General features: G+C 46.2%; 2 protein-coding genes across 3 annotated transcripts in view; one reads left to right on the top strand and one right to left on the bottom strand.

Moving 5' to 3' along the window:
- The window catches only part of PIN4 (peptidylprolyl cis/trans isomerase, NIMA-interacting 4), an 83763-nt gene that overhangs the window by 10860 nt on the left and 50413 nt on the right, over positions 1 to 22490 (bottom strand). The gene's annotated exons all lie outside the window — the stretch shown is intronic.
- Positions 16223 to 22490, top strand: part of ERCC6L (ERCC excision repair 6 like, spindle assembly checkpoint helicase) — a 34295-nt gene continuing 28027 nt past the window's right edge. Inside the window, exon 1 of one of the 2 annotated variants that reach the window (XM_004064374.3) lies at positions 16223 to 16441. In XM_004064374.3, coding sequence (XP_004064422.2) covers positions 16374 to 16441 — 68 coding nt within the window. In that variant the 5' untranslated portion in view covers positions 16223 to 16373. Of the gene's footprint in view, positions 16442 to 17336; positions 17451 to 22490 lie in introns of those variants that run through there. The other variant, XM_055376178.2, reaches the window with a different exon arrangement.

Raw genomic sequence — 22490 nt, 5'->3', positions numbered from 1 at the left:
ATTACTATTATTATTATTATTATTATTATTATTATTATTATTTTTAGAGATGGGGTCTTGCTCTGTCGCCCAGGCTGGAGTTCAGTGGCGTGATCATGGCTCACTGCAGCCTCGACCTCCTGGGCTCAAGCGATCCGCCAATGGACTATTATTACCACGACTATTCTTTTTCCCGGTATTGTCTTCTTTTCCCCTTCTCCCTGCCTTTCTGCGGCTCTGCCCCCACCCGCCTCGCCGCCACCCCGACTCCTCCCACCTCCCCGGACCCCCGCCCTGAGCCGGTGCCTGCCTGAATCCCCCGCCAGAGCGGGGTTCCTGCTGGCCCTCCTTTATTCCGTGCAAAATCACAGCCCCTGGGACACCTTTTGGAGATGAGGCCCACAGAGACACCTCAAGCTCATCCTGCAGGGGCAGAGCCGCTGATTAAATTATATTCACTCTGCCTTTCAGTCATTCAGATTGGCTGGGATGAGGCCAGCTGGAATTAGTGAGAAATTTGAAGCAGAGAATATTGACAAAGAAAGGCTGTTTTATTGCCTGCAATGACACAGGATATTTCAAAGGCAGCTCAGCAGGTCAAGGAGAGCTTAGTTCATGAATAGATCAGACTTTTTGCTTAATTATTTGGATAGACACAGATCTCAAGTTTTTAAAATCAGCTTTGTTTCCTTCAGGGACTTGAAAAACAACCCTTCCTCTCCCCAAATCTGAGATCCTTACCAGGTGAAGGCTTTGAAAACAAGAAAGTACTGTTAAACTATTCATTAATTCCAAATATTTTTTCAGCACCTACTATGTGCTAGGACGATTGTGGCTTTTGAAAATACAGACATGGAGCTGATATCTACAGGAGAAACAAACAACATGGAAGTAAACAGGGAAACAGATACTTTTAAATCGTGGTAAGGGCTCTGAAATATATAAATAGGATTAGAGTGGTGGGGGTAGCTACTTTAAAGAAGGTGGGTCAGGGAAGGTCTCAGGAGAGATGGCTGATTTCTGAATGATAAGAAGGAGCCAGCCATGCTCAGATTTTAGGGGAAAGTGTTACTGGCCAAGGGGACAGCAAAAGCAAAGACCTGGTGGTGGAAATGGGCATGGTTGTTCAAAGAACAGAAAGAAGGCCAATGTGCCTGAAGAAACGGGGTGAGATTTGGAAATCACATAGGGACCTGCAGGCTTCAGTGAGGAGTTTCGATAGTATTTCCAGTGTGTTGTGAACTCAATGAAAGGTCCTAAGCAAAGGAGTGACCTGATCTGCTTTATGTGTTTCTTGAAAGGATTATTTGGTACTGTTTGAGGAATGGATTTGATTCTCTTTTCTTTTCTTTTTCTTTTATTTTTTTTCTTTTTTTAAGACAGGGTTTCACTCTGTTGCTCAGGCTGGAGTGCAGTGGCATGATCATGACTCATTGAAGTCTCAACCTTCCAAGCTCAAGTGATCTTCCCACCTCAGCCTCCCATCTACCTAGGACTACAGGCATGCAGCACCATGCCCAGCTAGTTGTTTTTTGTTTTGTTTTGTTTTCTTTTGTTTTTTTTGTAGAGATGGTGTCTCACTATGTCACGCAGGCTGGTCTTGAACTCCAGGGCTCAAGTGATCCTCCCACTTCAGCTTGCCAAAGTGCTGGGATTACAGTATCAGCCACCACGCCCCGCGTGATTTTCTTTTTTCTTTTTCTTTTTTTGAGATGGAGTGTTGCTCTGTCGCCCAGGCTGGAGTGCAGTGGTGTGATCTCGGCTCACTGCAATCTCCGCCTCCCGGGTTCAAGCAGTTCTCCTGCCTCAGCCTCCCAGTAGCTGGGACTACAGGCGCACACTACCACGCCTGGCTAATTTTTGTATTTTTAGTAGAAATGGGGTTTCACCATATTGGTCAGGCTGGTCTCAAACTCCTGACCTCAGGCAATCCAGCTGCCTCAGCCTCCCAAAGTGCTGGGATTACAGGCGTGAGCCACCGTGCCCGGCCTGATTTTCTAATAAGAAAGATTGACTGGGGAATAGGAATGGGAATAGGGAGACTAGTTAGGAAACCATTGGTAAATTCCAGGTGGCTTAGGCTTGGGTAGTTGCAGTGGAGTGGGGATAGGTGGAGAGATTCAGGATGTATTTTGGAGACAGCCAACAGGGCTTGGTGATGAACTGGATGAGGGAAAGAGATGATGTTTCTAATTTCAAGGTTTTTGGTTTGAGCAACTGAGTGGTGCCGTTTGTAGAGCTGGGGAAAACCAGGGCAGGTCAAGTTTGAGGGTGGGTTGGGAACCAATAATTCTCTTTTGGACGTTTTCAGAGTGAAATGTCAGATGTTGGGGGGGACTTGATATAGGAGTCTGGGACTCCAGTGAGAGGTTTGGACCTAAGAAAGACATTTGGGTGTCCTTAATATTCAGTTAAGAGCCCTTGGATTCTTGGTGACTTGCTCAAAGCTAACACAACTATAACAGAAACATGGTAAGATACCTGCTGTTATGAACCATGCGTTGTGTCCCCGCTAAAGGCATATGTTGAAATTCTAACCCAAAACGGGATGCTATTAGGAGGTGGGGCCTTTGATAGGTGATTAGGTCATGAAGGTGAAGCCCTCATGAATAGGATTAATGTCTTATAAGAAAAGACCTGGAGGGACCAGGCGCGGTGGCTCACGCCTGTAATCCCAGCACTTTGGGAGGCCAAGGCGGGCAGACCACTTGAGGCCAGGAGTTCGAGACCAGCCTGGCCAACATGGTGAAACCCTGTCTCTACTAAAAATACAAAAATTAACTGAGTGTGGTGGCGCGTGCCTGTAATCCCAGTTACTTGGGAGGCTGAGGCTGAGGCAGGAGAATTGCTTAAACCCAGGAGGCAGGGGTTGCAGTGAGCTGAGATTGCGCAACTGCACTTCAGCCTGGGTGACAGAGCGAGACTGTCTCAAAAAAAAAAAGAAAAGACCTGGAGGCCAGGCACTAAGTGGCTCATGCCTATGAGAGGATCATTTGAGGCCAGGAGTTCAAGACCAGCCTGAGCAAGATGGCAAGAACCCACCTCTACGAAAAAATAAAAAATAAAAATAGCTAGGCTTGGAGACCAGGAGGTTGAGGCTACAGTGAACCGTGATTCTGCCACTGTATTCCAGCCTGGGTGACAGAGCAAGACCCTGTCTCTCAAAAAAAAAATTTTTTTTTATTAAAAAGAAAAGACTCCAAGAGCTTGTTTCCTTTTTCTCTCTGTTCTCCCTCAAGGGAGAGTACAACAAGAAGGTGAATGTCTGCAAACCAGGAAGAGGGCCTCACCAGACACTGAATTTGCCTGCACCTTGATCCTGGATTTCCCAGCCTCCAGAACTGAGAAATAAATGTTCGTTTGTTTTTTTTTATTTTTAATTTTTTGGTTTTTTTTAGAGACAGGGTCTCACACTGTCACCCAGGCTGGAGTACATTGGTGCAATCATAGCTCATTGCAGCCCCGAACTCCTGGACTCAAGTGAGTCCACTTCAGCCTCCCACTTCAGCCTCCCAAAGTGCTGAGATTGCAGGCATGAGCTTCCTGCACCCAGCCATGTTTGTTGTTTAAACCACTCAGTCTATGGTATTCTGTTATAGCAGCCAGAACTAAAACAGCTGCCTTCTTCCCTATCTCGAAAACAACACCCCTCTCCTCCACTTGAACGTCTTTATCTGAGTCAGTTAAGACTTACTCTCAGGGAAAATGCAAAATAAAACTACAAGGTACCACTTTTTAATAATCAGAGGGGTGGAGATCAAAAGGTTGGAAAACACTGTTAGCAAAGGTGGGGAAAACACGCACTTTCATATATTGTTTATGGGAATGTAAATTCATTTATCCCTTATGTAGGGCAATTTGGCAGTTTCTAGCAAAATAAGAAAGACATATACACTTTGACCCAACAATTCCAATTTTAGGAAATTATCCTACAGATACACTCACACATAATTTTTTTTTTTTTTTTTTTGAGACAGAGTCTCACTGTGTCGCCCAGGCTGGAGTGCAGTGGCACAATCTTGGCTCACTGCAAGCTCCACCTCCGGAGTTCAGGCCATTCTCCTGCCTCAGCCTCCCGAGTAGCTGGGACTACAGGTGCCCACCACCACACCCAGGTAATTTTTTTTTTGTATTTTTAGTAGAGACGGGGTTTCACTGTGTTAGCCAGGATGGTCTCGATCTCCTGACCTCGTGATCCGCCCGCCTCTGCCTCACAAAGTGCTGGGATTACAGGCGTGAGCCACCACGCCCGGCCCACTCACACATATTTTTTTAAAAAATGCATGTACCAGGCCGGGCGTGGTGGCTCACGCCTGTAATCCCAGCACTTTGGGAGATGGTGGTGGGAGGATCACCTGTGGTCAGGAGTTCAAGACCAGCCTGGCAACATGACAAAACCCCCATATCTACTAAAAATACAAAAATTAGCCAGGCGTGGTGGTGGGCACCTGTAATTCCAGCTACTTGGGAGGCTGAGGCAGGAGAATTGCTTGAACCCTGGAGGTGGAGGTTGCAGTGAGCCGAGATTGTGGCACTGCACTCCAGCCTGGGTGACAGAGTGAGACTCCATCTCAAAAAAAACAAAAAACAAAAAACAAAAACCATATACCAGAATATTTACTGTCACTATGCTTTTATTTATTTTTATTTTTCATAGAGACGGGTCTCATTATGTTGCCCAGCGTGGTCTCAAACTCTAGAGCTCAAGCAATCCTCCCACCTCTGCCTCCCAAAGTGCTAGGATTACAGGTGTGAGCTACCATGCCTAGCTCTCACTATGTTTTTAACAGCAAAAGATTGGGAAAAATATCCTTCAATAGAGGACTGATTAAATAAAGTACACCTTTACAATGGAATATGTGCAGCCATCAAATCTAAGGAAGTTCTTGGTCATTTTTTTGTTTTTTGAGATAGGGTCTCACTGTGTTGCCCAGGCTGGTCTTGAACTCCTGGGCTCAAGTGATTCTCTCACCTTAGCCACCTGAGTAGCTGGGACTATAGGCATGTACCACCATGCCCAGCTGATTTTTTTTTTAACTTGAAAAATTGAGATGAAATTTACATAACATAAAATTGACCATTTTAACTCTTTTAAAGTGTAAAATTCAGTGCCTTTATGTTTTGATATGAAACAACCTTTGAGATATATTGGTATGCACTTACCCTCACTCGCCTTCTATCCCCACTTGCCTACCTCTGCTTGTGATAGTGGGAGAGACTTTTTCTGATGGGCATCTCTGAAAAGTCTCCAGAACACAGGAGGCTGAGAGGGACTGTTGCCAGGGAAAGGTGGTGGTAATGTTATCAGCGGTTCTCACCCCCGGCTGCACATTAGCATCACCTGAGGAGATTTTGAAAATGCCCTTGCCCAGGCCCCACCTTTAGATACTTTGATTTAATTAGGGGTGAGGCCTGGGCATGAGTCTTAAAATTTAGGCATAATTTACACACAGTAAAATGCATAGGCCTTAAATGTATAGTTCAGTGAATTGTGATATTGTGGGTGCTTGTGTAACCACTGCCCCATTAAAACATAGAACATTTCCATTTCTCCAGTCACTGCCCTTCACCCCTGCCAGAGGCAGACACTGTTCTGATTTCTATCATAGATGCATTTTGATTGTTCTTGAACTTCATAGAAATGGAATCAAGCAGTATGTAACATTCTGAGATTGCCTTATTTCTCTTAGTATAATGCCCTTGAGGTTCATCCAAATAATTGCACTGATCAGTAGTTCATTTCTTTTTGTGGCTGAGTGGTATTCCCTTGTATGGATACACCAAAGTTTATCCATTCAGGCATCCAGGGACATTTGCGTTGGTCCCAGTTTTTGGCTATTAGAAACAAAGCCGCTATCAACATTCTTGTACAAGTCTCTCTGTGAGCACATATACTCATTTCTCTTGGAGTGGAATTCCTGGGTTTAACTTTATTTGAAACTGCTGGTTTCCAAAGTGGTTGTACCAATTTACACCCCCACCAGCAAAAGATGAGACTTACAGTTGTTCCATATCTTTGCTAACACTTGGTATTGTCTGTCTTTTAAATTATAGCCATTCTCATGGGTATGTAGAGGCATGTCCTTTTAGTTTTAAATTGCATTTCCCTAATGGAAAATTATGTTGATCATCTTTTCATGTGCTTACTGACCATTCATATATCCTGTCTCATGAGGTGTCTGTTCCACTCTTTTGCTCATATTTTTGGGTGGTCATTTTATTATTGATTTGTAGGAGCTCTTTATATATTCTGGATATCAGTCTTTTGTCAGATAAATATATCGCAAACATAATTATTATTTAAGATATCCCCAGTGAGTCTCACATGAATGCAGACTTGAGAACCCCTGGTGAACTAAAGATTGGCCCCAAAGGCCCCCTACTTTTGCAAGTCCTCAAACTTACCCCCTAGCAATTTTGCCTGAGGATTGGTTTTTTTTTTCTTTTTCTTTTCTTTTTTGAGATGGAGTCTTGCTCTGTCACCCAGGCTGGAGTGCAGTGGCGCAATCTCGGTTCACTGCAACCTCTGCCTCCTGGGTTCAAGAGATTCTCCTGACTCAGCCTCTGGAGTAGCTGGAATCACAGGTGTGCACCACCACGCCTGGCTAATTTTTGTATTTTTAGTAGAGACAGGGTTTCACTATGTTGGCCTGGCTGGTCTTGAACTCCTGACCTCAGGTGATCCACCGCCTTGGCCTCCCAAAGTGATGGGATTACAGGCATGAGCCACTGTACCTGGCTGAGGATTGGTTTTTCAATTCATGTGAATGTTCATGGCTGTGGGGGATTTTAGGAGAGAGGGTTTCCTTGTCAGTCTTTCTCCTGCATATCTGCCTGGCTTCTTGGACAGCTCCATTCATCTGAACTGTTCTCTTACACTCTGACTGTGAGAAAGTCTTTTCCTGTCTTCACCCTAAGATTTTCCACATGTAAAACCTGACCTTAGTGCCTGACCCATTTCTACAACCCAGGGACAGTGTGTGTCAAAGGAATAAGGACATGTTTTTTTTGTTTGTTTGTTTTTGTTTTTGTTTTTTTTCTGGATGGAGCAAGCTATGTCCTAGGTGCAAAAGGAGTGTGACTTTCTGTATCCCCTCCTGGCTATTATCCTCAGGCTGCCTATCTGCTCACTGAAGGGAAGAATCATTTTCTAGCAGCCTTGGCAACCGATCACCAGAGGACACTCATTGAATCTGCTGTGTACTTGCTGCATGACCTCGTGCAAGGCAATTAACCTCTCTAATCCTTGGTTCCTTCAACGGTACAAGAGAACATCTTGTTTGTTGTGGGGAAAGTTCCTGGCATAAATTAGCTGCTCACAAAGGATGGAAGACATGGTTCTAAGATCAGTGGAACTGGGCTGAGAGGAGCTCTCTGTTCTGGGACTTGCCATACCCTCAATGTGCCCTAGTGTCATATACCTGCCCCTTCCTTCCACACCTTCAGAGGCCCAGACTGGTCAAGGCCCCTCCTGCTGTGTTGTCTTCACCCTGCCTTTTTTGGCTAATTTGAACAGAACATCCCATGAGGGCCCCTAGGCTCTTTAAGCTCTGAGCAGATGGCTGGGAAGCCAGTTCTCTGAAACATACAGTTCTTGACTCGGATCTGGGCAGGGGGCCAAGACCTTCGAAGGGCTGTAGAAAAACTTCACCTTTGCCCCCACTTCCCTCCTGTTGCCCTCAAGGGCTTGTAGTTTTTACTACCTGTCTCTTTTAGTGCCAAAGAGGAAGGGAAAAAGGCCACGCCTATTTGGATTAGATGCCCACTTGGAGTCCCTTCTTGGGCTGGCACAAGGGAGAAGCCTTGACCCCAGGTTTTGTGAGAGGCACCCATGCTATGTAGGGAGGGTTTCTCTGCTGCTGCAGAAGGAGGATAAGGAAGCTACAGGAGAGCTCATGGGGAGCTCCCAGAAATGTCCTTGACTTGGGGAACAAGTGGGTACAGGGCATCTGGAGAGTCCAGCGACACTGGGCTCTGGCTGGAGCCTGTTCATCTCACAGCCAAGCATGGGTGGCTTTGTCCTAGCACAAGATCTGGGAAGGGACTAGAAGAGGGCTGTCTAGTTCCTGGGTGTAACTCAGAATCCTCTGTGTTACTTCCAGGTCCATCTGGAGGCAGGTATAAAAGGGAGACAGGGGTAGTATTGGCAAGAGAAGTGGCTGGGATGGGTATGCTTGGCCCTCCCCACTTCCCTGGTTTCTGGTCCCCATTATGTCTTTGGATATATCATTCCCACCCAAGGCCTCATTCTAGTTCTCTAACAGAGAACCCTGTGCTCTCCTTTAGGATTACTAATTGACAGATCATCCATCCATCCATCCATCCATCCATCCATCCATCCATCCAACAACTATTTACTGGTCAGCCATTATGTGTAGGGACCATTCTGAGCTCTGCGAGGGTATAACTGTGAAAAAGACAGAAATGTTCTTCACAGAGCTCACATGATCACGGGGGAGCCAGACAGGTAACCAGGCAGCTACATTCCATGGAATAAACCCAATGATAAAGGCAGGATGTGGGATCACAGAGGATGACTTGTTGAGAAGGATCAGGGAAGGTTCCTGGAAGCAGGGAGACCTGCACTGAGACAAGAGGAGTGAATAGACAATAGTGAGGTGAAAAGGGTGAGTCCAGGCAGAGGAAACTGCATGTGGGGAGGCCTGGAGGCAAGATCTGAATAGCTGGAAGTTGTTCAGTTTGAGAAGAGATCGTGTGCATGTATGTGTAGGGGTTGTGAAGAAGTAAGACGTGGCCAGAGAGGTAGTCAGAGGCCAGATCAGGAAGGCCTTGTAAGCCATGGTGAGGAGGCAGGACTTGATCTTGAGGGAAACGAGGGGGCTTTGAAGGATTTAGACAGGGCCATGGCATGATCAGTTTGGTATTTTTGAAAGATGATTCTGGTTTTGGGGTAGAGATCAGATAGTGGGGGAAAGGCACAAATAGAAGCAGGAAGACAAGCCAGGAGGCTAGTGCAGTCGTCCAAGTGAGACAGAATGGTGGCATAGACTACCGTGGTGGCAGTGGAGATGGAGAGAAGTGATTGGATTTGGGATGTATTTTAGAGGTAGAGCCAACACAACTCACTGATGAATTGAACGTGAGGGGCAAATATGAGGCAGGCCTCAAAGACACTTCCCGGTTTCTGACTTGGACCACTTTGGGGGTTGGTAGTGCCATTCATGGAGATGGGAAATATTGAGAGAGCAGGTCTAGGGGAGAGAGGGTGAGTTCAGTGCCATGTTGAGTTTGAGCTTCCGGGGTGACATGTCCTATAGCCATTTTGCCATCTAGGTCCAAATCTCAGGAGAGAGGATGAGGCTAGAGACAGAATTGTGAGGTCTTGAGAGCCACTGAGGTAACCCAAAGGGAGTGGAGGATGCCATGTTTTGTGCAGTGGGACTGCCTTGTCAAAGGTTTCTCTATCCTTTGGTGCCCACTTCACCCAAACCCCGAAAGGCAGGTTTAGAAGGCTTTCATCAAAGACTGTGAAACTTAGGGCAAAGACCCTGCAGGTAATCCTAACTCTTGGCTCCCTCCCTTCCTCCCAGTCCCTGTCATTTCCACAGCATCCTGGGCTGACTTGATTAGTTTCCAAGAAGGGTTTATCCATCCCAGGGGCCAGGCCAGCTGCCATTCTTAGGAAATTCAGTTTCTGGCTCCCTCTGCTGGCAGAGCTGAAGATGACTGTTGGCTGGGGCAGCCTCCATCCCACGGCTTTCCTCCTCCTTCCTGCTTCCCCTGGGAGATTAAACCCTCAGTCTCAATCCTCTATCCCCTACCCCCAAATCCCACCTACTTTATAAGAACCCTAGCTAGAAATGGGGTGGGAGAAGCCTAATTAGGTATCTGGGAAACACAAATTCTTACTGTTGGCAGAGCTTGGTGGCTCACATCTGTAATCCTAGCACTTTGAGAGGCTGAGGCGGGAGGATCGCTTGAGCCCAGGAGCTGGAGAACAGCCTGGGCTACATAGCAAGACTCTGTCTCTACAAAGTATTAAAAAAATTAGGTGGATGTGGTGGCACATGTCTGTAGTCCTAGCTGCTAAAGAGGCTGAGGTTGGAGAATCGCTGGAGCCTGGAGGATCACTTGAGCTCAGGAGTCTGAGGTTACGGTGAGCCGAGATCACACCACTGCACTCCAGCCTGGGCAACAGAGTGAGACCCTGTCTCATAAATAAATTATTACTGTTTCTAATCAATTTCATCTTTTTTTCTGCCCCAAACCCACTCTCGGCTCCTTTTTTTTTTTTTTTGACAGGATCTCACTGTGTCACTCAGGCTGGAGTACAGTGGTGTGACTCTGCTTACTGCAGCCTCGAACTCCTGGGCTCAAAAGATTCTCCCATCTCAGCCTCCCAAGTAGCTAGGACTACAGCACACACCACCACACACAGCTAATTTTTGTGTTTTTTGTCTGATGAATCATGTTGCCCAGGCTGGTCTCAAACTCCTGGGCTCAAGTGATCCTCCCACCTCGGCCTCCCAAAGTGCTGGCATTACAGGTGTGAGCCACCACGCTTGGCCCCAAACCCACTCTTGATCTCCTTGTGCATGAATACTTCATCTGGTTATCAAAAACACTCTTCCATTCTCAGTCCCCAAGAGCAACATTTTGCTGGCACTCCCTCCTCATATGCAGGGAAGCCATGATGTGTGCTGGAAAAAACGCTGGGTTGGGAGTGAAGGTACCTAGGTTTGAGTCCTGTTTCTGTCACAGGTTCAGGGTCTGACCTTGGACTGGTCACTTCCTTCTTTCCCATTGGCAGTTCCCTTACCTGTGGCATTAGACTGGAGTCCAAAAAACCGTTTCAACTCAGCATTCTAGGCTTGCTCCAACCATCTTAGCCTTTTTAGTTTTCATACACATCAAGCCCTCTCCTGCCTCAGGGCCTTTGGTCATGCTATTCCCTCTGCCTGAAATGCCCTTCCCTTCCCTTTTTGTTTGGTTAACTCCTCCCTACCCTTCAGCTCTTAGATCAAATGCTACTTCCTCAGAGAAACCTTTTCCAGCCCTCCAGATTGGGTCAGATACCTCATGGTATGCTGTCATAATTGCCTGTAGTTTTCCTTCTGAGACCTCTTCATGTTTGTAATTTTCCAAGTGTTTGTGTGATTATTGTTTCAAGTCCATCTTCACCATGGAACTTTAAGCTCTTTGATAGCAAGGACTTGTCTGTTTTTCTCACCACTCTACCCCCAGCACCTGGATCCTTACGTGACCATCTTGTAAAGGCTCAACACATATTTACTAAATAAATGAATAAGTAAATGGATGAATTAATCCTTTTCTTCACCTGTCAGCTGCTTTCTATATCTAACTAGCATCATGTTAAAGAGCAAAAAGTCGAAAGCCAGACTGCCTGGGTTTGGAATTCTGCTTCACCATTCACAAGCTGTGTAAACTTGTATAAGTTATTCAATCTTTCTGTGCCTCAGTTTCCTCATCTGTAAAAGGAGGATGATAATAGTATACACCATCTAACAAGGTTGTTGTTAAGGATTAAAAGACAGTGTATGTAAAGTCCTTAGAACAAGACCTGGCACTTCAGTGCTATCTAAGTAATAGCTATTGTTCTTATTCGGCCTCATCCATCTCTCCATTTATGCATTCTGAACCCTCCCACAAAGCCTCATTATCTTATTTCCGGCCTGTGAGTGCGGATGACTCAGTGTAATTTGCAGATTAGGTTGAAAAGTTTTGTTTTTTAAAATTCTTATTATGGAAATGTTCAATCATACACAGAAGCAGAGAAGAGGATAATGAACCTCTGTAACAAGCTTCAACAATTATCAACATTTTGCCAATCTTTGTTCATCTATACTCTCCTTTTTTTTCCCTCTGTACTGGAGTATTTTAATGTAAGTCCCAGATGTCATATCATTTTGTCTGAAAATACTCCAACTTGTATTTCTAACAGATGAGGACCTTAAAAAAAAACAGCAATACCATTATCACCCTTTTAAAATTAACAATAATTAGGGAGAGCTTTTTTTGTTTGTTTTTTTTTGAGACAGAATTTTGCTCTTGTAGAGGCTGGAGTGCAATGGCATGATCTTGGCTCACTGCAACCTCCGCCTCCTGGGTTCAAGCCATTCTCCTGCCTCAGCCTCTCGAGTAGCTGAGATTACAGGCACCTACCATCATGGCCGGCTAATTTTTGTATTTTAGTAGAGATGGGGTTTCACCATGTTGGCCAGGCTGGTCTTGAACTCCACCCACCTCGACCTCCCAAAGTGCTGGCATTACAGATGTAAGCCACCGCACCCAGCCTAGGAAGAGCTTTTTTCTTTTCTTTTTGAGATGGAGTCACCCTCTGTCACCCAGACTGGAGTGCAGTGGCGAGATCTTGGCTCACTGCAACCTCCGCCTCCTGGGTTCAAGCAATTCTCCTGCCTCAGCCTCCCAAGTAGCTGGGATTACAGGTACGTGCCACCACACCCGCTAATTTTTGTATTTTTAGTAGAAATGGAGTTTCACCACGTTGGTCAGGCTGGTCTCAAACTCCTGACCTTGTGATCCGCCTGCCTCAGCCTCCCCAAGTGCTGGGATTACAGGCGTGAGCCACTGAGCCCAGCTGGGAGAGTTTTATAAACCCCATTCCCTTGAGAGACGCTGGGGGAATGGGAGCCCTTGATTGGGGTAGATGCATAATGAGTAACAGCAGATAATTAATCGATGTAAAGTGTTTTGAATGGGGCCTGTCACATAAGAGGGATATAGTAGTAACTATTATTTTGACTCTCTTTGATTCTCTCCATTTACCCACTCAAAATCCTCCCAATCTCTCTCTTATTTTCAGGCTGTGAGCCTGGGTGACCATTTATAAAGGAGGACTAGGAGCCTGGGCTGGGGAGTTTCCTGGGTCATCAGAGCCCTGGGTTGAGACCTGGGACTCCAGAAGGCACCAAGAACGGCCCAAAGGAAGCAGACTACAGGACCGAAGGGGAGGGGAGGAGCAGCCAGAGCTGGGGAGTTTAAAGGAGGAGCCCTACAGCTGTGTGAAAATGGGGCTTAGAAAATCCAATAGCCAAAGGGCAGGCAAGCCGAGTGTTGGTCCTTCCTTCCCGGTGATCAGGGCCTTTGGGCATCACTGCCAGCTGGGAAGCAGAGAGGAGGTAGCCGGGGTTCCTGAGGGAGTTCTCTTTAGCTTTTCTTCACAGCCCACAATGGGGCATGCCTACAACAACCACCAGGGGCCTGCTTTGCTTCATCTTCAGTTCTCAACAATTCCCAGGATATGAGTGATGATGGTGGACCCTGAGCCAAAGCACAACCAGACATGGCCTTCCCCAGACTCAAGATGAAGATTTTTGTGCTCTCATCTCTCTTTTCCTTTCTGCAGAATTCTCTCCTACATCTTCTCCCCTATTCTGCTCTTCTCATCCTACTCATCCTTTGGGTATCCAGGGCACCTGGACACTCAACTCATCCTTAGCTCCTTTGTGCTGCTATAATAAAATGCCATAGACTCAAACTCATATTTTTTTTTTTTGAGACGGAGTTTCGCTCTTGTTGCCCAGGCTGGAGTGCCAATGGCGTGATCTTGGCTCACCACAACCTCCGCCTCCCAGGTTCAAGTGATTCTCCTGCCTCAGCCTCCCAAGTAGCTGGGATTACAGGCATGTGCCACCATGCCCGGCTAATTTTGTATTTTTAGTAGAGACAGGGTTTCTCCGTCAGGCTGGTCTCGAACTCCCGACCTCAGATGATCCGCCTGCCTCAGCCTCCCAAAGGGCGGGATTACAGGCGTGAGCCTCCTCACCTGGCCATCAAACTCATAATTTATAAACAATAGAAATGTATTTATTATGGTTCTGGAGGCTGAAGAGTCCAAGATGAAGGTGCCAGCAGGATTGGTATCTGGTGAGGGCTGCTCTCTGCTTCCAAGATGGTGCCTTGTTGCTGCATCCTCTGGAGGGGAAGGAATAGTGTGTCCTTACATGGTAGGAAAGCAGAAGAGCAAAAAGGGCCTAAACTAGCTCCCTCCAGCCCTTTCATAAGGCACTAATTTATTCATGAAGTAGGATCCCTCATGACATTACTTCCTAAAAGGCCCCGCCTCTCAATGCCACCATAGTGGGGATTAAGTTTCAACACATGAATTTTGAAGGACATTCAGACCATAGCACAGCCCAATCCAAGCTTGCCTCCAGGAAAAGATGTGATTCAAACACTTTAGCAGAGTAAACAAGTTCCTTCATAACCTGGCCTTCAACTGCCTCATCAACCTCATTCCCCGCCACTGCCCTCTTCTTTCCAGTGTGACACAGCGAATCAGCACAGATTTGTGTCCATATGGACCTAGTATTGAATTCTGGCTCTGCTGCTTCCTAGCTCAGGAAGCTTAGATGAAGTCACTTTATCTCTCTGAGCCTGTTTCCACATCTGAAAAATGTGGATAATAGTATACTAAAAGGCCTCTTAACAAAGGCCTTAAAGTCATACAAACCAGGAAAATAGCCCATGTTCTCCAAGATCCCCCACCTCCCCCCCACCCTTTTCTTTTTTTTGAGATGGAGTCTTGCTCTGTCGCCCAGGCTGGAGTGCAATGGCACGATCTCAGCTCACTGCAACGTCTGCCTCCTGGGTTCAAGCGATTCTTCCGCCCCAGCCTCCCGAGAAGCTGGGATTACAGGCACCCGCCATCATGCCCAGCTAATTTTTGTAGAGACGGGGGTTTCACCATTTGGCCAGGCTGGTCTTGAACTCCTGACCTCAGGTGATCCGCCCGCCTCGGCCTCCCAAAGTGCTGGGATTACAGGTTCAGTGAGCCACTGAACCCGGCCTCCAACATTCCTTTTAACTCATAACGGTCTATAAATTTTATGAAAAGCTTAAAATTCTCTGGACATATGATGTATGACTGGGCCAATAGGTGAGTTTTCCAATACTGAATGCTAAATTAGTGTCTTGAGGAGTCATGTCTGTGTTCTTAACAGTATACGAACAAGGACAATTTTTGTTGGCCCACAACCTCCTATTTAGTGTCACCCAAGCAAGCCACTTAAACTCAATCACATTTCCTTAAGCTCTAGGCTCTGCCTTCTTTTTAGGCTCTGCATTTGAAAATGACTGTATCTTAGTTGGTGCTTCTGAAGAAATGATGACCACGGTACTACTTCTTTTTTTTAAAATTATTTTTGTCTTCCTTTTATTATACCAAGTATGTGAACCTAGTTACTTATTTCTTAAATAAGAACTTCAATTTTTTTTTTTTTTTTGAGATGGAGTCTTGCTCTGTCACCCAGGCTGGAGTGCAGTGGCATGATCTTGGCTCACTGCAGCCTCCACCTCCCGGGTTTGAGATTCTTGAAGACCCTTCTCTCTTTCTCTCTCTCTTTTTAAGAAAATAAATACAGCATAACGCCCTGTGGAGAAGAAAAAAAATTTTTTTTAAAGAGACGGGAGTCTCACCATGTTGCCCAGGCTGCTCTCGAACTCGTAAGTGCAAGTGATCCTCCCACCTTAGCCTCCCAAAAGGCTAGGATAACAGGTGTGAGGCACTGCACCCAGCCTTTTTTTTTTTGAGATGGAGTCTCGCTTTGCCACCCAGGCTGGAGTGCAGTGGTGCAATCCCGGTTCACTGCAACCTCCACCTCCTGGGTCCAAGCGATTCTCGTGCCTCAGCCACCCGAGTAGCTGGGACTGCGGGCACCCGCCACCACGCCCGGCTAATTTTTTGTATTTTTAGTAGAGACGGGGGTGTCACCATTTTAGCCAGGTTGGTCTCGAACTCCTGACCTCACGTGATCCGCCCGCCCCGGTCTCCCAAAGTGCTGGGATTACAGGCGTGAACCACCGCGTCTGGTCGCTTCTTCAATGTTAGTTTAAATCACAGGGACTATGCCTCCCAGGGTGTTTGAATTCAAAGCACGGTCAGTGCCAGGTACTGGCGATCAAGGAAGGGAAGATATCTGTGGATGCGGGGCAGGGTATGGTTGGGGGACGCAGGCGTTGGAGATCTCCAGGGGTCGCCGCAATGACTGGGATCATATCGGGCAGTCTCCTCCACTCACAATGATGGCACACGCACGCGCGAACGAATTGGCTGCAGCATGGTTTGAATTGGATTGAAACGCGAGGGATCACAGACTGACGCAGCACACTCCGTGTCTCGAAGGCAGAGATCACCTCCTACTTCCCGGCGCGCGTAGGTGCAGGCGCCCACCGTCATGGGCGGGGCTCAGGCGGAGGCGTCGCAGCGCGTGGTCGCGGATTGGCCGGCCGCGAGGCCGACGGTTGGCTGTGTCCCACTCCACAGGCGCACAGAGCATGCGCGGGGCGGGAGTGAGCGAAATTCAAGCTCCAAGCTCCAAGCTCCAAGCTCCAAGCTCCAAACTCCAAACTCCCAACTCCCGCCGGGGTAACTGGAACCCAATCCGAGGGTCATGGAGGCATCCCGAAGGTTTCCGGAAGCCGAGGCCTTGAGCCCAGAGCAGGCTGCTCATTACCTAAGGTATGTCTGGACCGCTGGGCGGGTCTAGCTAACCGACCTGGCCCAGGGTGGAGGTGGGGTGGCCCCCGGATCCTCCTGGGGACCCGAACTGTTGAGGCGGAGCCTTTTGAGACGCGCGCTCGCGCTCTTCTCGCAGTAGGGTGTGGGAGTCAGCTCTGGATGTTTGACCAGATTTCTAAAACCTGAGGAGACCCGATGCCTCTTCTTTTGGGCAAATGACCCTCCAGTATGGGCTCCTTAAAAGCCAGAGCCTTAATTAATCAAGCCCTTCTTGATTCTTTTCGGCTTATCAAGCCCTAAGTCTAGGGGATACAGAGATGAGTAAAACAAGGTCCCCGCCCCCAAATTGTTTGTAATCTCGTAGTGGAAACGGATCTGTAAAGCAATAATTACTAGGTTTGATAAGTGCTGTAAGAGGTATAATGTACGTGCAGGGCACAGTGTTGGCATAAAAGAGGGAATGGCCAACTACAAGGGTGGTCAGCTAAGGGATGGCGTGGCAAGAGGAGACATTTGAGCTAGGCGTTGAAAAATGAGTAAACATTCACCAGTTGGCTAAGGGTGGGGGGCGTGGTAATGTTGGGATGAGAATTTAAATTTTTTCTTAAATTGTGGTAAAGTACACATAACATAAATTTTATCTTTTTGTGCAGAAACTGGGTTTTATGAAAAATAAAGTTTATCATCCTAACCATTTTTAAATGTACAGTTCAGTAGTGTTGACTACATTCATATTGTTGTGCAACCGTCCGTCATCTCCAGAACTTTTCTCATGTGGTAAAACTGAAACTACTCCCATTAAACAAACTCCCCATTTCCCCCTCCCTTCAGCCCCTAGCGACCATTATTCTGTCTCTGTGAATTTTAATGCTTTAATTTTTTTTGAGACAGGGTCTTGCTGTGTCGCCCAGACTGGAATTCAGTGGCCTGATCATAGTTCACTGCAGCCTCGAACTCCTGGGCTCAAGCAGTCCTCCTGCCCCAGCCTCCCTAGTAGCTGGGACTTAAGGTGGGTGCCACCATGCCCAGCCAATTTATTATTTTACTATTGTTGTTTTATATATATTTTTAGAGACGGGGTCTGGCTCTGTCACCCAGGCTGGAGTGCAGTGGCGCGATCTCTAACTCAGCTCACTGCAACTTCCATCCCCCGGGGCTCATGCGATCCTCCCACCTCAGTTTCCGGAGTAGCTGGGACCACAGGCGCACGCCACCACACCCAGCTATTTTTTTTTTTTTTTCTTTTTTTGATACAGTCTCCCTCTGTCACCCAGGCTGGAGTGCAGTGGCGCGGTCTGGGCTCACTGCAAGCTCCGCCTTCCGGGTTCACGCCATTCTCCTGCCTCAGCCTCCCGAGTAGCTGGGACTACAGGCGCCCGCCAACACACCCGGCTAATTTTTTGTATTTTTGGTAGAGACGGGGTTTCACCGTGTTAGCCGGGATGGTCTCAATCTCCTGACCTCGTGATCCGCCCGCCTCGGCCTCTCAAAGTATTTTTTTGTGTTTTTAGTAGAGACAGGGTCTCGCCATGTTGCCCAGGCTGGTCTCAAACTCCTGAGTTCAAGCAATCCTCCTGCCTCGGTCTCCCAAAGTGTTGAGATTACAGACATGGGCCACCATGCCAGGCCTTTCATTTAGATTTTTCCAATTGTTTGCCATTATACTTTTGTTGTAATAGGCAGCCTTTGTGTGAATTTTTGTGCACTTTGTAACTGAGTGTACACTTTGGAATTCGGATTGCTGGGTCTTAGGGAATGTGTATTTAAAATTGCCATTCAAGAAAACCATGCCAGATTTTAATAAAGTCAATAGTGTGAGTAAGCATTTATTTATATTCTCTCAGGCTGGTGTGTGATGAGCTATATGAGTCAATTCAAAAGTTAAGATACATAGTTTTACTTTTGAAGCTAAGACTTGTAGTATTTTCTTCTACAGATACACTTACATGAGTGAGCAAAGATGTGTGTGCGTGTGTATACAGTAAGTCCTCACTTAACATTGTCCACAGGTTCTTGGAAACTGACTTTAAGTGAAATGACGTAGCAAAACCAATTTTTTTCTCATCAGTGTTGCAGCAAAATGATATTGAATGAACCAGTGTCATTCAAGGGCCTGCTGTGTGTCATTTTGCTTAAAGTTGCAGTTGCCAAGAACCTACTGACCACGTTAACTGAGGACTTACTGTACATATAAACATATACCAGAGGTGTGTGCCACGAAGTCCGGCTAACTTTTAAAAGATTTTTGTAGGCTGGGTGCAGTGGCTCATGCCTGTAATCCCAGCACTTTGGGAGGGCGAGGCAGGTGCATCACGAGGTCAGGAGTTCAAGACCAGTCTGGACAACATGGTGAAGCCCCGTCTCTACTAAAAATACAAAAATTAGTCGGATATGGTGGTGGGCACCTGTAATCCCAGCTACTTGGGAGGCTGAGGCAGAATTGCTTCAACCCGGGAGGCGGAGGTTGCAGCGAGCTGAGATGGCGCCACTGCACTCCAGCCTGGGCAACAGAGCAAAACTCCGTCTCAGAAAAAAAAAAAAAAAAAAGATTTTTGTAGAGATGAAGTCTCACTGTGTTGCCCAGGCTGGTCTTGAACTCCTAGACTCAAGTGATCCTCCCAACTCAGGCTGCCAAAGCACTGGGATTACAGGTGTGAGCCACCATGCCCAGCAGAATCAGACTTTTTATTACACTTACATTATTACACCACCGTTCAAGCATTCTACTCTCCATCTTCTACCTTACTCCCTCTAGAATACCAATTCCAACAAATGTTTGATATTGTTGGGACCTATAGTTCATTGATTCCATCTTTTCACTGTTGCACACCCCTCAGGTTCTCACTTCTCTCCTTACATAGTTTGAAGTTCAGAGTCAATAATTGTGGAGGCTTCCTTGTATACAACTTTAACTTATTTTTTTTCTCTTTCACACTTCATTATACTGGCTTGGCAAGACCATAACCTTCGTATGGTAAGCAGAGTAATGGCCTCCCGAGGATATCTACATACTCATTTCTGAACCCTGTGAATATGTTACCCTCATATGGTAGAGAGGAATTAAGGTTGCTAACCAGCTGACCCTAAAATAGGGAAATTGGAATATCTGGGTGAGGCCAGTGTAATCACAGGGTGCTTAAAAGTGGAAGAGGGGCTGGGTGTGGTGGCTCATGCCTGTAATCCCAGCACTTGGGGAGGCCAAGGTGGGTGGATCACCTGAGGTCAGGAGTTCGAGACCAGCCTGGCCAACGTGATGAAACCCTGTTTCTACAAAAATAGAAAAATAAGCCGGACGTGGTGGTACACGCCTGTAATCCCAGCTACCCAGGAGGCTGAGGCAGGAGAATTGCTTGAACCCAGAAGGTGGAGGTTGCAGTGAGCTGAGATCGCACCGTTGCACTCCAGCCTAGGCTACAAAAGTGAAACTCCATCTCCAAAAAAAAAAAAAAAAAAAAAAGTGGAAGAGGGAGGCAGAAGAGGAGGTCATAGTGACTGAGTGTGAGAAGGATTCAACCTGTCCTGCCTGGCTCGGTAGATGGGGGAAGGGGCTATGAGCCAAGGAATGTGTATGGCCTCTGGAAGGTGGAAAAGCAAGAAGCACATTCTCCCCCTAGAGCCTCCAGAAAGGAACACAGCCTTGCTGCAACCTTAATTTTAGCCCAGTGAGACCTGTGTCAGACTTCTAACCTATATAACCTGCCAGATATAACCTGTAAGATAAAAGATAATACTTTGTGTTGTTTTAACATTTGTGATGATTTGTAACGGCAGCAATAGGAAACTAATACATTTTGCTAAATCCAACTCTGGCCCTCGCAGGTGAACATGGTTGAAGAAACAATCATGTGACTGGTCTTACTTGAAATCCATCAATATCAATGTCAAGCAGGCCCTTCATGCTGCCTGGCAATCATAGTACATTTCTCTAATGTATTCACTCATCCATTGTACTAGATGCCTGTTTCATACCTTCTTGCTTTTCAGACCCTCAACATCTCACCCTCATCTTTCTTGCTTCCAATTTCACTGGGTTGATAGAAGCAATCAGAAGACAGTTTCCAGAAGCTTCTTCCATATCAACCTACTTCCCAGCATTATTCCCTCTGTGTTCTTTGCCTTCTGTCCTGTTAGTATGGATGAACTCTCCATGCTTCTAGCACAACCCCTCAATTTGTGCAAAAGATCTCATCCCTTGTCACTCACTGGTATAAGGACTTCAGCCCACCAATTCTTTCATTGTTAAAAAAAAATCCTCTCTTGATCCTATTTTCCTTTCCAGTTATTGCTCCATTTCTTCTCTCTCCTTTACAGCAAAATTCCAGGTGTCATATCATTGTCTACACTTGTCATTTCCTATTTCTTTCCTCCTAACTTCTGTTGAACTCGTCCCAATCAGGTTTTCACCCCATCACTTTACACAAACTGCTTTTATCAAAGTCACCAATGACATTCATATAACTAAATCCAACAGTCAATTCTCAATCTTCATCTACCTCGACCAGTAGTACTTGACGAAGTTAATCACTTCTCCATGAAACACATGATTCATTAGTCTTCCAAGGAGCCCTTGCTCTCCGGATTTTCTTCTTACTTCACTGACTGCTGCTTCAGATTCTGTTGATATTCCTCCTCATATCTTCTAAGATAATTTAAATCCCCAGATATGACATTTCACGCTGAAATACTTAAGTATATATTCCTTAAAAAGAACATATTCTTTTTTTTTTTTGAGACGGAGTCTTGCTCTGTTGCCCAGGCTGGAGTGCAGTGGCGCAATCTCAGCTCACTGCAACCTCCGCCTCCCAGGTTCAAGTGATTCTCTGCCTCAGCCTCCCAAGTAGCTGGGATTACAGGCACCTGCTACCACGCCCGGCTAATTTTTGTATTTTTAGTATGGGGTTTCACCATGTTGGCCAGGCTGGCCTCAAACTCCTGGCCTCAGGTGATTCACCTGCCTCAGCCTCCCAAAGTGCTGGGATTACAGGCATGAGCCCCCTTGCCCGGTCAAAAAAAAAACCATATTCTTACAAAACCACCATGCCATATCACACCTAACAAAATAAATGAATTCATTGATATTATCTAATACATAGTCCATATTCAAATTTTTTTTTTTTTTTTTTTTGAGACGGAGTCTTGCAGTGTCACCCGGGCTGGAGTGTGGTGGCGCAATCTCGGCTCACTGTAAACTTCGCCTCCTGGGTTCAAGTGATTCTCCTGCCTCAGCCTCCCGAGTAGCTGGGATTACAGGTACCCGCCACCATGCCCAGCTAATTTTTTGTATTTTTAGTAGAGACAGGGTTTCACCATGTTGGCCAGGCTGGTCCTGAACTCCTGACCAGTGATTCGCCTGCCTCGGCCTCCCAAAGTGCTGTGATTACAGGCGTGAGCCACCACACCCAGCCTCAAATTTTTGAATGGTTTATCAGGATCCAAAGAAGGTCTACAACTTCATTTGGGTTTTATGTTTCTTGAACTTCTAATCTAGAACAGTTCTCCCCTCCCCTCCACTTTTATTTCTATGATAATGATTTGAATTAGTGTGATGTCTTCCTTGTAGTGTCATTAGTTTGTTCTGTCTCCTATAATTTAAACTAAAGGCTTGATAAGATTAAGCTTCAATATTTTTGGCATGAATACTTTATAGGGAAGGCTGTGTACCTATATTGTGTCATATCAGGAAGTATATAACGTCTGACTTTCCTACTTTCAATAATGCTAAGGTTGATCAATGGGTTCAGTGATTACAATCTGATTCCTCCTTTGCAAAGTTGCATTTCCCCCTTATGATGAGGAAGTAATACGTTCAGGATAGCTTAGTATTCTGTGAATATCCAGTTCCCCATCAACCCATCAGCCTTTCATCCATTGATAATTATTGCTCAAATCAGTTTTTTTTTAAAGAGATGGGGTCTCCCTATGTTGCCCAGGCTGGTCTTGAACTCCTAGTCTCAAGTGATCCACCTGCCTCAGTCTCCCAAAGTGTCAAATCAGTTATTAGAGATTACAAAGTGGTGATTTTCTTTTCTGAGACGGAGTTTCGCTCTTG

Source organism: Gorilla gorilla, chromosome X (genome assembly GCF_029281585.2).
Source record: "Gorilla gorilla gorilla isolate KB3781 chromosome X, NHGRI_mGorGor1-v2.1_pri, whole genome shotgun sequence".
In the NCBI taxonomy this organism is placed as follows: Eukaryota; Metazoa; Chordata; class Mammalia; order Primates; family Hominidae; genus Gorilla; species Gorilla gorilla.
Note: the sequence above shows the minus strand (reverse complement) of the source record. Positions and strands in the feature narration are given on the sequence as shown.